The following is a 17,480-nucleotide window of genomic DNA, read 5'->3' on the forward strand; positions in this document are numbered from 1 at the left end:
TGTGAAGTCCTGATGAAAACAGAAACATCTCATAAGAAAGGGGAATCTTAGCACATTAGCAGCTTCTAAGTTAGCTGAGTTGATCACATTAGCTCCAGTCTCACCGAGCAGGGAAGAGGTCCCTTTGGGAGTGAGACACTGGCCGATAAGTTTTGATGGATGCTTTTGGGTGGAGGAAAGCATGAGGAATCAGAAGCCCTGGGCATGGGGGAGGCAAGGTTACCAACACTGCCTGTACTGAATCTGCTGCTCAGACTGTGTGGACAGAGGCAAGGCCCAGGCTGGGACGAGCATGCAGGCTTTTAGGTGTGGTACAGACTTTGGAGTTAAACCTACCTTCAGGTCTAGCTTTGACTAGTCTAAGTCCTTACCAGCTGACCTCCCGCAAATCTCTTTACTTAATCACCAAGAAGGGGAATGAGCCTTCAAATGATTATTCATCCCAACAAAGAGCCAGGGCCAGGCAATACCTTCTCTCCCCCAAGGCTATTTTGAGCATTTCCAGTGAGGAGGCAATCTGCCCCAAGAAAGCACTTGACCTTGTATACAAATGACTTGTTTCCAAAAGTCACAACCACAAGGGCTAGAAGCCCTTGACATCCATCCTCCCCAGCCCCTCTTCCCTGCTGGGTCCTTAAAATAATTAGAGGAAGATGTGACAGTGGAGAACCAGAGAGATGACAGCATGAGAAAGACAGGATCTGAGGTTGCTGGTTTTGAAGATGGAGGAATAGGACACAGCCAAGGGATTCAGAGGAAACTCCTAGAAGTTGGAAAAGGCAAGTAAATGGATTCTTCCCTAGAGTCTCCAGAAAGGAATGCATCCTGCCAATACTTTGATTTTAGTTAGCGCAGGGTGACTGTGAGGGACTCTAAACGACAGAAAAGCAAGATAACAATTATGAGGGTTTTTTTTTAAGACAAAGTTTTGGTAATTTGTTACAGCAAACTATACACAGCAACTACTGGTCATTTCTATCACTGCCATTAAGTCGTTTGTGACAGTTTATTTATACTTTTCTCTCCCATCGGTCTATGAACTCCTCAAGGTTAAGTTGTATGTTTGTCTTACTATTGGTTCACAGCCACTAAGAGGGTTGGCATAGAGTGGCCACTCAATAAATGCTATGCATGATAATATTGTAATTCATGAATTTCGTTAATATGAAAAGTAAAACGCCCGTTTGCCTCACGGTGCCCACCAGTGCCTAACAGTGCCTGGCACACAGCAGGAGCTCAGTAGAAACCCTTACTGAACTTTATTGAAGCTGTAGATGGATGAAGCACCCCTCCCCACCGACCCCCATGACCTACGCCGCCATCCCTGCCCATTCTGTCCAGTTCCCTACCTCTGCACGTCCCCTCACTACGGGACCGTGTGACCTTCTCCTTAAGTAGCCGACATCTCCTGCCTAGCTTCCTTTCGACAAGGCAGTGAACACAGAGCGCGGGGTCCGCAGACACTTTGGAGTCCGCGGGACGCAGTGCCCACTTCGAGCGGCAGGGGGCGAGCGTGGCCCGGGAACTCCCTCCAGGGGATTGGGACGGGGCGGGGCTTCGGGGGCGGGTCGGCTCAATGCGCAGGCGCGGGGCCAGACGCCTAGCGCGGCTAGGGGCAGGCGGGCGCAGAGCAGCCCCGGCCGCCGCTTAGGTAGCAGCGAGTTCGAACCCCGCTCCCGCTCCGCTTCGTTTTTCGCTCCCCCGGCCCTTGGGCCTCCCGAAGCCAGTCCCCGGCAGCTCGCTGCGCATAGCTCTTTCCCCACCGCCAGAATGCCGGTAACCGAGAAGGACCTGGCGGAGGACGCACCGTGGAAGAAGATCCAGCAGAACACGTTCACGCGTTGGTGCAACGAGCACCTGAAATGCGTGAACAAACGCATTGGGAACCTGCAGACCGACCTGAGCGATGGGCTGCGGCTCATCGCGCTGCTGGAGGTGCTTAGCCAGAAGCACATGTACCGCAAGTACCACCAGCGGCCCACCTTCCGCCAAATGCAGCTGGAGAACGTGTCCGTGGCGCTCGAGTTCCTGGACCGTGAGAGCATCAAACTTGTGTCCATCGGTGAGTGCCCTGACTGGGGCCGGCCCCGGCGGTGTACCCTCCCGCCCCTGCTCCTGCGCCCCGACTGAGGCTGGGGCTCCCTGCCGCGCGTCCCCACCACGCCCAGCAGCCGTGGGCTGGGTGTGGGCGCCAGGGTCCGGGGGCGTCGTCTCTGGGGAGGGAGTGGGGACACAGGAGACCTAACCCCCTTCCAGGGGCCATTCCCTGGGCTGGGACCTCGTGTGGTAGCTCCCCACAGTGCGCCCTGGCTGTGCATCTTTGGGGGGCCGTGGGCTGAGGGCTTGGGTCGGGGCTGCACGGGGAGAGTTGCGGCTGTGGTGTTTCTCTGCCCTAGATGTGCCCCCGTCGGAGCTGCGGGACTGAAAACCTCAGGTCCGCGGTCCCCAGGGTGGAGTCCTAGTCAGACGCTCTCCCGAGCGCTAGCCCCTCTGCGCCCAGGCCGGTGCGCTCGGCGGCCGGCGAGTGGGCGTTGGATCCGAGGCCAGGTGGGGCGTCCTGAGGAGGGACCGTTCTCTGCGCCTGGGGCCTTCCCGCCCAGGTGGAGACTGCGACCTGGTACCCTCCCTTGCCGTCGCCGGAAAGGGTGTGGGCCCTGAGGTGGGAAGGGGAGCCTCGGGGGTGTGTTTTCGCTCCCCCAGCTCAGCTCTGGCCGCGCGTCGCAGGCTGAGCCCGCTCTCACCCCTGAAGGTGTATCTCGAGATGGTGGTGGTAACAGTAACTGCTGCGGGTAGGGAGCCCCAGCTAGTGCGCGCTGTGTGCCAGCAAACTTCTAAGTTTCCTCAGCCCTCACAGCTCCTGTGAGTTGGGGTGTCGTTAGACCCATTTTACAGACAGGTTGGTCCAGAGAGTTAATGGGCTTGCCCGAGGTCAGGGAAGTAGCAAGGGTCTAGCTGAGAATTGAAGGAAGTGGGTGACAATTAAAGGAGACTTTGTCTTCCTCTCCCCGCCCTCCCCACACCAGGGTCTTCCTGAGAGGAGGGGGGCGGGGAGTTGGTGCTGGGTTCCTTTCCCCCTAGAGCTGGGGATGAAGAATGAGGGTGAGGTCCTCGCTATGATCTGGGCTAGTTGAGAGCTTCTGGAAGGGTCACAAGGCTGCTGAGGGTGTGGGCTGTGACTGTAGGGGTCTGGGGTGTGTAGTGTGTGCGTGTGCCGAGTGTGTGTACACAGGGCATGTGTGTATAGAGCAGGCGTGTGTGCTCTGTGTGTGTGTGTACACAGTGCAGTGTGCAGAGAATGTGTGCACCTATGTCGTGTGTGTGTGTGTGTGTGTGTGTGTGCTGCCAGGTGAGCCTTTTGCCAGAGAGGAGCTGGCCCAGGCCTGGGTCTAGAGCCTCTTCCCAGGTGACCCCCCTGACAGGAAGAAAGGACAGTGGGTGTGGCTGCTGGGACTTTCTCCAGCCTAAAAGGGTTTCCCCCTAGGCTGTCTCCTGCGGCCTCTCCCCCCGCCCTCCCCCACACCTGTCCCGGCAGGTTGGGCAGCTTCTTGGGCCTGGGCAGCTGCCACCGCCCAGTCAGCCTCCCCGTCAGGGGTGGCTTCTCTGCAGAGGGAAGCTGGGTGGTATGCTGTCATCAACTTTTAGGGGCCTGTCTCCTGTAACCAGCGAAGGAGAACCTCAGAATTCTGGAATTCTTTCCTTTTCAGAAACCAGCTTTCCCTCTGAGGACTCTCAAGGGCTGGCTGGGCTCAACTTGGATCCCTTCTTCTTTGCTTTAAAAATGTGCATTTATTTAATTAACCGTACAAAGGAACTTAAAGTAAACCAGGAGTATCCAAACATGACATGAAGTCGCTTTAAAAATCAAAGCAAATAAGAACCAAACCACAGCACCAGAAATTCCTGGACTGTCTAATTTACCAACTGTTTACAGGGGCTGCGGCTGCAGCTGTTTCCAACATGGTTCCCATCAGTGCCCCCAAATGGGGGGTCTCATTCTGTACTTTGATCCGGTATATGTTTCTCCTTGACCCTCATGATTTTCACTCCTGAACCTTCCCAGGCCATAGTGTCTTCCATTGTTCCAGGCTTAGCCTCCCCTTCTCTGGTTGTGACCTCTGGACTGTTGGTAGCTTCTTGCTGTGGACCTTTTCCCACCATAATTTACATTGTTTTATTGTATTTTCTCCTTTTAAATGATTTCTTGGATTGTATTCCCCCAAGTGGCATTCCTGGTCAAAGGGTGTGACCACATTTATGATTGCTGTCATTGGCTGCCTAGTGGTTCTCCGGAAAGATCTTACAACAAACAGGTTTTCCAGCCTCTGGAGGCTGGAGGAAGACTTGCCAAGTGTCAGCACTCCTGTGGGGGTAATGCCTCTTCCCTCTGCTCCTGGGGCTGTGCTGGGTAAAGGCCCTTCAGAAAACCTCACATCCAGCTTGGACCTCAGTTCAAGCATCACTGCTTATGCTGTGTGGCTTTGTGCTGACCGTGACAGGAGCTCCAGTTCGGGGGCGCCCACTGGGTGTTAAGTGTATTCCCTCGATCACCACCTTGCATCCTGAAATACTGGTTTCCTTGTCTATGTAATGGTCTGCTTTCAGCAAGTCCCTGGGAGGGCTGAGGGCTTGCCCCTAGTCCTGGCCAAGCACTTAGAAAATGGTGGTTGTTATTACTGTGGTTGTTTTTAGTATTATTACCTCTTTTTAAAGATGGGGTATTATTACCTCTATTCAAACAGGAGTGAAGTAACTTGTGGAGGTCGCCCAACTGGTAACTATTGACTAGAACCCAGGTCTGCTGAGTTGTTGAAATTGAACTTTAACTGACTTGCCTTTCAGTGTCAGAAATAAGTAAAGGACAGCCTCTCTCCCCTGACCAGAAAGCTCCTGTTAACACTAAGTTCTACAAGTCAAGGATGTTGGGGTTGTGGCTGGACATTCACACTCTGAGCCTCTGGCCTTGAACAAAGCAAGGTCTTAGGTGAGTGACAAGATTAATCCTCTGAGCCGTGGGAAGGGGTCCTTGAGCTGAATGAGAGACCCTGTTGGGAGGTGAACAGAATCAGTTTGCATCTTGCATTTTGTGTTGTGAATTTGTGGAGGGAATGTTTGCCCTGTCCTCACTATTTTGTTTGTTTGTTTGTTTTTATTATTTGGAGATTTGCAATAAATAGCATTTCACTCCATAATCTTGGAAAGTATCTCTGAACAAAGTATACAGGGCTTTGTGTACTTTGGATAACTCAAGGATATATGTTGTGAGAATCATTAAGGCTGGGTATGGGTACCAGCTGTGAGACATGAGGTGGCCAAATACCAGCTGCCAGAGCACTGTGGCTTTTTTGCCTAGAATTCCCTGAAGGGGAGCCCTGGCTGTTTGTTCACATTTGTGATTCGTTGTAAGGTGGGCCCATCCTTGGCTCTATCCCACAGTTGAAGTTTCTTCTCATATCCTGGGCAGTTTTATCATGAGGCCTCGGCATATTTGATTCTAATTGTCTGCTAGCAGCTGGCAGTTTTATTTACTTGTTTTTCCAAAAAACCCTTCTGACGCTGGGCCTCGCCAACTTGGAGAAGAAGGGGTCTTCTAGCCTAAGAATGACAGTCAAGGCTGCCTAGAAGTTTGGGTGGTGTGTTTTGGTTTGATCCTTTAGAAAAAGGAATTCTTTCCTTTTCAGAGGATGTGGTCTGACCCTGATGTTTACTTAAGGTGCCTGTGCCAACCCAGCGCTCCAGAACAGGCGGGGTGCGTGTTCCCAAGACCTCAGGTCACTGGGCAGGGTTTCCAGGGTGGTGGGTCACCAAACCACTCACCCTGTTTTCCTTCCTTTTGTCCCACCCCCACCAAAATAATGCACAGATAATCCCAAAGTCTTTTCTTTCCTGAACTACTTAGCAAGTGCCCGTGTGTCTTTTAGGCAATGTAGTTCACATCCAGAGAATGCTTAAAAAGTAGCAAAGTGGCATGCTTTGTCAGAATTAAGTTCTGGGCCGTTTGCAACAAAGTAATGCATTAGTGTGAGCTAGTTAAGAGGTAGTTAAGAGGATTCTTGGTTCAAATCCTACTTGCCACTAAGTAGCTATTAAGAAACTTCTGTGCCTTGGTTTTCTTATCACTTAAATGGGGATAATAACTACATCCTTGAAAATTATTATAAAAACTAAACAAGTTAATATTTTTTAAAGTGCTCAGAACAGTTCGTGGCACTGTTGGTGTATAACACTAGTGCTGTGTGAGTGGTCATTAAATAAATAAGGTACTGTCCAACAGTATTCTTAACAGTCATGCTGGAGGGTTTGCATGCTGAAAGGACATTTAAAATCAGCACCACTGGGGAGACTGGCTTGGTTGGCTAGTGTTGATTCCACTGCTGCAGTGGGGTTATGGATTGCCCAGAGGGTGTCCCCTCCTGGAAAGGGGATGACCCCTGGTTATGTTATGGCTGCCTCCGGGGCCCATTCACACCAGCTTTGTTTCTAAACGAGCTAGACAGGAGCTCAGAGCTGGTCATTCCAACCTCCTACCCATTCAGGAATCTCTGGACCAAATCACTTCCAGATGGCAGTTGGTCCTTTGCGGGCTCCTCCAGCAGTGGTGGGGCCAGCGTGCCAGTCAGCAGCTGCCTTCATTCTGTACTGAAGGAAGGCTGTGATTTGAAGCCAAATTATGTCTCCTAGGCACCCTCTGTTCCCTCCCTGCCGACCCACCCCCGCCTAGTTCTGTGCCTAGTTAAGGATGGCTGCCTTGCTCCTTGGGCAGCAGATGCCCAGGTTCTGAGCCTCTGTGCCCTGCCTGCAGTGGCTCCATAGCCAGGGTCCCATGTCATCCTGCTTTCTCTGTAAGTGGCCTTCAGGTCAGCATATACCTGAAGCTAGGCTGCCAGCATTCTAATCCCCACTCTGCCCCCTAACAGTTGTGCAGCTCTGGTCTCCTGCATTAACCTTTCTGAGCCTCAATTCCCCCTCCTGTAAAATAATAGTTCCTATCTTAGAGTTGCTGAGAGCATTATTTGATCTGGTTAAGTTATGGCATAATGCTGGCATTGTCATTATTAATATGATTGTGCTTTTGAACCCAAGTCCTGGGCTTTACATGACTAGATTAGGCAGGTGAACAGACAGCCAGGGGAGCATAGGAGTAGAAGAGTGGGTCAGGTGGAGGTCAGAGGGGTGGTGGACAGGCGGGCAGGGGGCTGGCTCATAAAGGGCCTTTTGAGGCTGGAGGCTGCCAATTGAGCATCTTCCTTGAGGGGGTTTGGGGTTGGGTAGGTGAACCCCACTGAGATGGGTCATCTAATCTGGGGCTCTTGCCACTGCTGCTCCAGTCGTTCCTATCAGGAAAAAAAAAAGTTTGAATATGCCACTTCCTCATATATATGTATTTATAAGCCATATACATATACCACTGCCAGTCGGTAAATTATATACTAGTAAAGCCTCGTTTGTTCTTACATGACAAAGCCGAATGTAAGGTCTGTTTTTTCCTGTGCTCTAATGGATTATCTTGTGCACCCTTGGGGGTGCATGTATCCTGTTTGGAGGCCCTTGAGGGCCTGAGTTTCTACATTTTGTTTTCCTTTTTTCCATATTATTCTGCATTTAGTTTTCATTTTGAATTATCCTCCATTAAAGAGGTTGCTCTATAATTGTAACTCCTTCCCTGCAACAGTTGAACCAAATGAACAAACCCAATGGAATGAGCCATTTTTACCTACGTAGAAACGCATGCTGTTTCCTGCTCTCGCAAAGTTAAAACCGCCTTTCATGGCGTCCTGCTAGAAACCATTTTACATTACTGTTGTAAATCTAGTTATTCATTAAACATGTTCAATAATCACCAAATTGAACCAGGTTATTGTATGATAAACAGCAGTACTTTCTTCTTTTGGGGCTTGGAAAGTGGCCTTGTGTTTTTAAGTTGCCTAGCTCGCTCTTCTTAAGAAATTGAGCCTGTGTTCTAGGAAGAGGGTTTCTTATTTTGACAGAGTGGCTGGCTTCCTCGCTTCCCCATCATCAGAGCCTGGCCCAGGTAGACGGCTTGGCAAGGAGGATGCTTGTCCTCCTCTGCATATTCCTTGGCTATTCTTGGTACCAGGAATGCACACAATGTTGCCTTTTGTGTACCAAATGTCAGAGTGTGCACATGCATCCACTAGCATAACACCTAGCCTTTCCCCATGCCTGCTGTCTGCTAAGCATGGTCCTGAGTGCCTTACTTTGGTTACTTCTAATCCTCAGTATGAGTATGCAAGGTGAGTGGCTTTATTTCTCTTTCCAATTTACAGATGAGAAAACTGAGGCTCCAATCTGCTTCACTTCATATGCCTGGCGCGATGCTTGCCTGCTTCAAGCTGTAAAGTTTCATTTTATGTCAAAGTTGGGTTCCACACTTGTACAGTAAAATAGATAAGTTGTAGTGAGCAACTTTCTACTGCTTTAGTTCTGTTCATTTTTATTTTGCTTGAGACTTTACTCATTTGAGCTTGGCTGATGTGAAGTTGAAATTCCCTTCGACAAAACAAAACTGTTTGGGGCCCATTTGCCTTGCTTTTTCCAGCACTAATGGAACTTTAATGGGGGTCTTCTTTCCAGATCTGCAGACAGCTCTTTAGTTGTTTTCCTGCCTTTGGTTCCCAGGGGCAGTGATTTCACTGCAGGTCTGGACAGTAGGGACCAAATGAAGGCTGCTTTGGGGAGCCAGGCAGGCTTTCTTTGTGAGGCCTGGGAGCCAGAGGTAAGGAGGAGGTGCCCCTGGAATTCCTCCTGGTGGCAGTGCTGTGGGTCTCGCAGTGCCCACCACTCGGTGGGGGTCGGGGAAGAGGGGTGTTTGTTGATATCCTCGGTGACAACCATTGGCACAGCTGTGCTCTGTCAGCAATGACCTCACCCCACATCCTTTCCTCCTGTTACCTATAAACATTAACTGGCAGGAGGGTGTGTTGGGCTGTGCCCGCTGCCTTGCAGAAGCTTTCTTTCCTGGCTGGAGCTCAGCCTTTATCAGTCTGGCAGCCCTGGCACAAGCGGCTGCCTGTTTCCCATCCAAGCTGGCGACTCCCCGCTTACGTTCAAGGAGCCTTGCCGGCAGGCCCCTTGCTGGGCACCACGGGCCCCAAGCTGTGCGCCCCGGGGCTGATCTTGTGTCCCCAAGGGCTTCTCCTGCAGCACAGCTCCTGAGAGACCAAGCTGGTCTGGCTGGCCGGCTCCAACCGGGTGATCAGCCTCCCCAGAAATCGCAGGGCTGGCTTGTTGAAAGGTCTGGGCGTTAACACAACACTCCTGTTCTCCCTCTCTGAGAGCCCTTTATGCTGGCGTGAATTCCTTTTCTCATGGAGATCTGAAAGTGCTTTTCACTAAATGGGTCACCTTTCTGGGTATTTTCATAAGGCTGGTCAGCTTTTGCCATGCCAGACAACTTTTCTGGAATTTCCGTTCAGATATAAAGGCAACCAAAGAGGTTGGAATTATTTGGAACACAGTGAGGAATGTTGGCTTTCTAGCTATAGGGAAATGGGTGGGGATTGTGGCAAGGACTATGTAAATTTGCTGCTGCCCATAAATTCAGACTTTAAGATTAAAAGAGGCAAGCGGCAGTCAGTTTTCCTTTGACAAACAGGAGTGGTGTTACTTGTGGTGCCCTGCAACCCCCAAGAAAATAATCAAGTTCTTATCATGCTGGTACTGCACTGCTTGTGTGCACCTCCCTGGAGTGATTTATCAGATACTCTGGGGAAACAAGAATGATTCGGCATTCTGCAGGCTGCTGGGAGCGCGGCTCAGCCTGGTGCTTCTTGCTCAAGAGCAAAGCAAATGTTCAGTTTGTAGGGTAAAGCAGGCCAGAGGTGGGACCAGGCCCTGCTCCCCTAAGAGCTGAGACCTAAAAGGCCTTTGTGACTTGACGGTTCTGTTAATGGAACAGAATTCTGGGTTCTGTTTATGAGATTCCTTGTCAGAAGAAGCGGAGCTGGAAGACCAAGGGTGTGCTGCTGTGGGACCGGGGCCTGCGTGCAGCTTCCAGCCATCCAGGGGCAGAATCCCGAAGGTGTTTTGAGAGAAGGAGCCCTGGTGGATTCTGGCTTGCAAGCACCTGGGCAGTGGCTTGTCACATTCCTCATCTCTACTAAAGGAGGCGAGCTGGCACCCGAGGAATGCCTCTCCTGCTGGGGAGTCCTTTACAGGAAATGATCTCGGTGTCATGTTACGCTTCCTGTGGGGCATGCATCTCTAACCATGATTGCCTCTCCTGTCCCTTTTTCTTGACTCTCTTGTTTGACATCTGTGGGGTGTCACACTTGAGGTTGGAGGGCAGGAGGCCCTTTCCTGGACACCCACAACTCCCCTCTCTTCCCTCCCTCCCCCAGCGCCATTCTATTTCATGCATTACTGAGATGTGCTGGCCTCCTAACTTGCCTGTCTTGTTCTCCCACTGGGTGACGACTGCCTAGGGGCAGGCTCTGTGTCTCTTGTTTACCTCTGGGGTTCTGAGCTTGGCACTTAGTAGGGATATAATAATTTATTGAATAAATAAACAGCCTCTAGCATAGATGGGTTGAATAACAAGTCTGATACAGTGACTTGTTTGCAATATGTTTGCTTTCAGAAAATGCAAAATAGTGGTCATTTGCAGCCTATAGTGAAATGGGAGTTATGTGCAGGGGATAACTGGGCCTGAGGTCCCAACAGAACACCTTGTTTTTTTAGGACAGTGATACTGAACTTAAAGAACTCAGAGCTTTGGAGTCATTCTCTGAACATCTGTGATTTACTTCAATTGTTAGAGAACAAGATCTTTTCCAAGTTGCCATGTGAGGCTCAGAAAAATGGATACAAAAGGAAGCCACTGAGGGTCACTATAATCATGGTGATTGTTTCATTAATAATAGTGAATATATATATATATCAAGCACCTGCCAGTACTGGGCATTGGGGTACATGCTTTTCAATAATAGTGAAATGGAATCTCATTGCAACTCTGAGCTATATTTATTGTGGTAACCCCCATTATACAGACAGGAAACTGAGGCACACCCAGAATGTGGCAGAGAATGACTCAAACTCTTGCCTGAGATTTTAATCCGCAAAGGAATGCCATTAGCTCAGCATGTCTTTGATACTCAGTTTTTTTAATGTTAAAAAGTTACATTTGTAGTTCTTTGCAAAAACAATTGCAAGAACATAGAGAAATACAAAGAAAAAACACATCAACTGTGAAGGATATTAACAAATCTTTTTCTATTTTGGGGGAGTTTTGCTTACAGCTGCCTTTTGGTCAGAATGGAAAAGAGGGAGATGTATTTTCTCAGGGGTAAAAAGAGACTGTGGGCTGGAAATCCACTGAAAATTTCTGTGAAATCATTTTGGTCATATTGATGGTTGTTAGAAGATTCAGCCTTGAGTTACTGCTGAGCTGTGGCCAGCATTAAAATTGGAGGTCTTGGTTGAGGCTCACCATGGTTGCAAATCTCCTTTTGTCTAGAAATATGTCTTGGTCAACCACAGAATGGGGGCATTCCAGCCACTTCTGTCTTTTAGAAAGTTTTTCGGACCAACTTTTATTGGGATTGCCAGGGTCTCTTAATAATAGTTATTAAGTTCTGTTACTGTTGTGACATCTCATGGTTAGCCCAGCACAGAAACTCATTTACCTCCATTAGCAGTTTAAATATGTCTCAGATATGCCCCTAGCAATGTAGTTGGGCAACCTGCCTGGGAACTTCCAGAAATCTGAGACTTACCTGCAACCCTAAGTTCCTCATAGTGTTGGGTTTTTTTGAGACATTGTTTTTTCAACAGCCCTGAGGACACCACGCCCACAGAATCATCCTGTCTTGGTCTTGTTTGAGGCAAAACCACTTTCAATACAGATTTAGCCATTTCCTCAGGGTGCTTAAGAGTATGGGTCAGTTAGACCCAGCTACTTACTGGGAGACTTGGGGAAAGTTACTTGATCTCTCCGAGGTTGTATTAGTGCCCCACTTTCGGTGTTATTAAAGATAAATGATAGAATCCCTGTAAAGCGCTTGACACAGCTCTTGGCAGGCCGCAAGTGCCCCAGAAATGGTAGTTGTAGCCTTCTTCCTCCTGCCTCCTCCTCCCCCTTCTCCTAATTACCGGGCCTGTGGTGGCCCCTTCAGACTGGAAGAAGACATGGCCTAGTTGTCTGTAAGGGGAAAGCTGGGTAAGGACACACACAGAGGTTGGTCAAAGATACCTCATACCTAATGGGCTGTTTTTAGAAGAAGAGGTGGCCTGGGTTTTTGAGGGTAGGAGCCATGGGCCAGTGGCATTTCCTGGTCTTCCGGCCAAGCTTCCTTTATGGATAGAAAAGAGGTGCCAACTATTCTTGACATCTTCCCCCACTTTCCCTTTCTTCCTGTTTGGCTAATGGAGTTTTTTGTTTTTTTTTAAACAAGCTCCTTTGCCCTCTTTCTTTAATCCTTCCTTTTTGTCTCTTAGAATGTCCATTGCTCCCATTTCCTTCTTTCCTGGTGTTGCTCTTGTGGAAGTGGCTGAAACACCATCCAGGGTCCAGGTGACATGTTCGCAGGTGGATCTGAACCTCCGCTCTGCCCCTGGAGGGCTGGCTGACCCCAGCACGCTGTTCCACCTCTTACATATGCAAAATGTGATCCGAAAGATGCTCTGCCTTGCTGGGTTCTAGGGTATAAAGTGAATGTGCATCTCAAGCCCTTGGGCGGCACCTTTTCCTAGGAAGTGCTCAGTAAATGGCAGCAGCTGCTGTTGTGGTGTTAGCATCACTTTGTTATTGTGAAGCCCCACCCTTCCCACTTACCCTTTTCAGGCCTTAATCAAGGAGGAGGATGAAGAGGGAGCAAACATGCTGGAGGTAAGGTGTCTTTACTGCCTTGGGCACTTTCAATCTGGAACCAAGTAGGGTGTGCCAGCTGCTCCCCCGCCCCCAATCCCACTCGTCCAGCCTGGTTTGTCGCTGCCTTGGCATCACTTTCTGTCCCTGCTAGTCCTGGCCCTTTGACATCTGGGATCACGTTGAGGCTGCCTGTACCACCTGTCAGGATTTATGTCACCCTGGGTGTGGCCTTAAACCCAGCTCTGTCTAACCTCTTGTCATGGAGCTGGTGATGATATTTTTACAGTTGTGCTTGAAAACTGGACTCCTGGGGTTACAGCAGCCTCTACAAACAGCATCAAGGTTGCCAGGCCAGGGTGAGCGAAGGAAGCTGGCAACAGCAAATTCTGCAGCTCCTGGGAGCAGAGGGGTATGGGAGGTGGCGGGGGCATCATTCTCTGTTCTTTTCATGGATATGTTGGTCCTTTCCCAGACAGGTCAAAGGGATCTGTGTCTTCTGTAACTACCTCCTTCCCCCAGTTGCCCCTTGAGTATAAGCTGCCTGCTGTGTCTTTGGTTGGGCCAGATTTCTCATACTGCAGCCTTTTAGAAGAGTATTATTTTGAGACCATCTCTTGTTGAGGGCAGGGAACACCCAACATCTTTCCCAAAGGTAGAATTTGTGGGGGTTTTCCTTGAATAGATGACTAATGCAGATCTTTATGTTTTAATGATAGGAAGGTATTAGTCAGCCTGGGTGCTGTTTCCATGTGACAGAACAAAAATTTAAACCATTACACAATGGCTTTTGTTTTGCCAGCTATTAGAGTTGACCATCATTTAGGCGTTATCAATAAGATCAGCAGGTGTTTACCTGCTTTGCTTCTGAAGACCAGTTTCTGGTCCTGGGAGAGGCCCAGAGCAAACTGGGTTTGGCAGGATGTCGGGTTCCAGGCAGATGGCAGGACCCAGACACTGGATTGTAGTCCCAGCCTGCTTCTATCATCACTGAGGCCTTGGAGAGGCCCTCCTTTCCTCTCTCAGCCAGTTTCCCCATCTGCAAAATGGGAGAGCTGGCCAAGGTCAGTGTTTCCCAAAATTCAGTCATTTGTAAAGGAACCACCTTTATTATTCTTTTGCCATATCCCATATCTCGATTTCATTTTCACTCAGCACCTCCCCCTGCCCCCCCCCCACTGTGGGCCTGGCCATTGACTCACTTTTGAAACAAAACTTATTTGAAAAGGAGACGTTGTGTCTGTCACTATCATAATGGAAAAGCAGTGTCACTAGGTAAATCGAAGGTAACCATAAATAAACCCCAAACAGTGTTACTAAATCCCGGCTGGTGCTGTTGCCTGTTCTCAGCAGGAGGCCTGCTAACTTTTGGTTTAAAAGGAAAATTAGCCAGAGATGGAGAGGTGTTGAAAGTAACCTACCAGCACACCGAGTCTTTCTCCTTGACCTATTCAGAAAGGCTGAGAAAGAATTGGAAGGCGAATCAAGGTCCCTCTGTGATGCAGGGGCCTGACTGATGGAGAGTCACCCAGAGCTCAGAGTGGTGATGTCTAGATGCTCTGTTCAGCAAACGGTTGTGGAGACTTTACCATGTGCCCGGAGCTGTGCTAATGGCCCAGAGCACGGAGGGGACTGGGACTTGGTCACTGACCCTGAGGAGCTTACCGTCTAACGGGAGAGGCAGCCCTAGGAGTAGGTGGAATGTGAATGAAGAGCAGAGCAAGTCTGCAGTGCTTCCATTAGGACAACCACAGAACTATCTCCTGTCACGTGTGTCGGGGGCTTTTTACAAATAAGCATTATTAAGAAAATGATTTTTTTTAATTTGAGGGTTTTTTTTTTGAAATGAACAATAAACCTTTTTTAAGTCCAGAATGGTTCTAGAGAAACTTAATGTATTAAAATTGTATCATTGTTCTTACAGTATTAAGGTAATAATCTATCTTAACCTTTTATGTAATGGTAACCAGGTTTATCTCCGTAAATCCTGGTTTGAGTTAGAGCTCTCCTGGTGTCCATGTCAATTGTAAGTAGATAAGATAAAACAAAATGGCCTGATAAACTCATTGCAACACTGCCCTCCCCCACACACTCACTTCCCCCAAAACACACACAGTTTAGTATGTCCTGTAGTTTCTGCAAAACAAGATAGACACCAAGATTGGACCTCTGAAATGCCTTGGGCCAGTCTCCAGGAATGAATGGTATTCTCTGTGGTAGTGGGGTATGAGGTTGAGTCTGGTTTCTCTGTCCGTCTGCTCCCCTTGGGTTTCTGGGAGGAGGGAAGTCGTGATTAAAAGTGAGGACTTGGGAGTCAGGCAGTTCTGGGATTGAATCTGGGATTTACTGTGTGGTACATGATGTCTCTGGAGCCCCAGTGCTCAGTGTTCTCACCTGTAAACTACGGATATCATAGTTTCTACCTGCAAGCGTAGGTGTGACGAATTCATGAGCTAAATTTTGTCAAGTACTTGCCACATGGGAGGTATTCAGGAAGTGCTAACAGGTAATTCTGTATTTTCCTGATTGAAAGGGTCTGATTTTTACTACTCTAGGCTAGCAGTGAGTGAGGTGAAGGGGGATGCCAGATTTGGAGTTTGATTAGATCATGCTGACTGGTGTTAGACCATTCAGAGGAGATAAGGGGTTTGAGACAAATGGTGTCATGACCCGTAAGACATTGTGTATGGGTTGAGTCTGGATGAAATGAAGAGCAAGAAGAGCCCTTGGGCGGGGGCAGTTTTGAGTCCTTTCAGCTGTAAGGAATGGGACCCGGAACTGGCTCACTTACGAGGAAACTGGCTGACTTATGTCAGCAAGCCTGGACAGAATGAGTTACGGGTTTTTGGGATCCAGTGGCTCAGTGATATCATCAGTGACCCGGGTTCTTTGGGTTTCGGCTCTTTTGGTTTCATTGGTCCTAAGGCTGATGCCTTGGAATTTCCCACAGTAGAGATTTCTTCCTGTGAGACTGAGAGACATGTCCTGAAGGTTGCTTAAGAGGCAAGAATGGCTTTCCCAGAAGCTGGCAATAGACCCTTCCTTAGGTCTCATGGGCCCAAGTTGGAGAACATGGCTATTTTTGAACCAGTACCTAGCGAGGGAGATCGATTGTCCTCAGACCATGAGGCCTTTTCCAGAGTTGGTGGTGGGGTCACTTCCTTGAAGATGCACAGGGACTGTTGGGAGGGTTACAACCAGACTCCTGTCAGAACTCAAAAAAAAGGGCTGGATTCTAGGTGGACCTGTTTCAGGAGTAGGGATGATGTGCTTGGGCGGAGGGGGAAGGTGATGGGGAAAGTGTGTGTCTTATTCCACAGATTTCTTTCTCCATCTCTCTACCTCCCCAGTCCCTTTGTTTTATACCCAGGGCCATGCCCACACCCTCTTCTGGCCCCATATCCCTCTGGTATCCCTGCCTCCTCCTGTAAGACCTCCTCCTCCATGCTGGTTTATTGTAAGAATCGTACTGATTGTATATAATTTGTAAAGCTTTTATTGTTCTTTCTTGGTTAGGAGTAATTTTTTTTTTTGGCAGAGAAATGAGAAAATTGCATAAAAATAGTAAAAACAAAAGAAGAGGAAAACTTGCTTATCATCTCACTATTCATTGATAACCAAGGCATGGTTAAAATTCTGTTTCAGTTTTCTCTCCAAGTATGTATATAACACATTATAAATAGCTTAGGAACCAGACTGTATGGAGTTTTGTATTCCATCATTTGATGATAATTTCTTTGTCATCAAGTATCACTTAAAATCTTGATTTCTTATAACACTCCATCATAAAGGGCATGTCCTATTAAAATAGACTGTGTCAATAAAAATGAAATACAGAGCAATAAAAATGAATAATCTAAAACTCTGCTTAGTTCGGGTTTTCCTGAGAATGGGCTGGGCACAAAGACCTGGAGCCAAGTGGAGGTGCCTTTTTGTGGGGAGGTGATCCCAGGAAGTAGGAAGGAGGGATAGCGAGACAGGGAAGGAGGAGAAACCAATATTAAGGTGAATTATCAAGGTCACTGGTGTGGGCAGCAAGGGGCTCAGTTCTGCTTGGATCTTCTGAGAAGTGTACAAAATGCCACCAGAATTGTGCACCTGGAGAAGCTAGAGACCTACTAACTCCTTTCCCCTCCATCTCATTCATGATGGAGGCATGAGTTCCAGGCTGGGTGTGTGTGCATGCCCGCCCTGCTGGGACAAAAAAGGAAAAGAAGAGATGTGTGCTTCCGTAGATAGGTGGTCCCGGGCAGGTGACCTGAGCTGGCACAGAACTGCCCACCATCACTGTGGCTGAAATCAGACATGGGCCAAGGGGATGGATGCTGGCATCAGCAGCATCTCCAAGCTGCTGGATCAGTTTTACAGTGTTGAGAAGAAAAAGCAAATTGCAGAAAGAAACATACTCTTTGATACTGTTCTTATAAAGTTTCATGTATGTGATAGAAATACAGATGGGTTCATGGGGATGATCGTCACTATAGTTTGAGTAGTAGTTGCCTGGGGTAGGGGAAGAAGGGTATGCAGCCATGAAGTGGTGTGCAAGGACTCTCAGCTCTGTAACATTTTATTTCTTCAGTTGCATGGTGGTAGTATTATGTTATTCTTCCTTCTCCCCTCCTTTTTTTTGTTAGAAATATTTCCCTTTTATACTTTT

General features: G+C 48.5%; 1 protein-coding gene across 3 annotated transcripts in view; it reads left to right on the plus strand.

The window, feature by feature from the left end:
* The first annotated feature begins 1,608 nt into the window (after positions 1-1,608).
* The window catches only part of FLNB (filamin B), a 127,680-nt gene continuing 111,808 nt past the window's right edge, over positions 1,609-17,480 (plus strand). For all 3 annotated transcript variants that reach the window (XM_006196442.4, XM_006196443.4, XM_006196444.4), the window contains exon 1: positions 1,609-2,062. In XM_006196442.4, the coding sequence (XP_006196504.2) occupies positions 1,771-2,062 (292 nt within the window). In that variant the 5' untranslated portion in view covers positions 1,609-1,770. The remainder of the gene's footprint in view (positions 2,063-17,480) is intronic.

This window comes from Vicugna pacos, chromosome 17 (genome assembly GCF_048564905.1).
Source record: "Vicugna pacos chromosome 17, VicPac4, whole genome shotgun sequence".
Lineage (NCBI taxonomy): Eukaryota > Metazoa > Chordata > Mammalia > Artiodactyla > Camelidae > Vicugna > Vicugna pacos.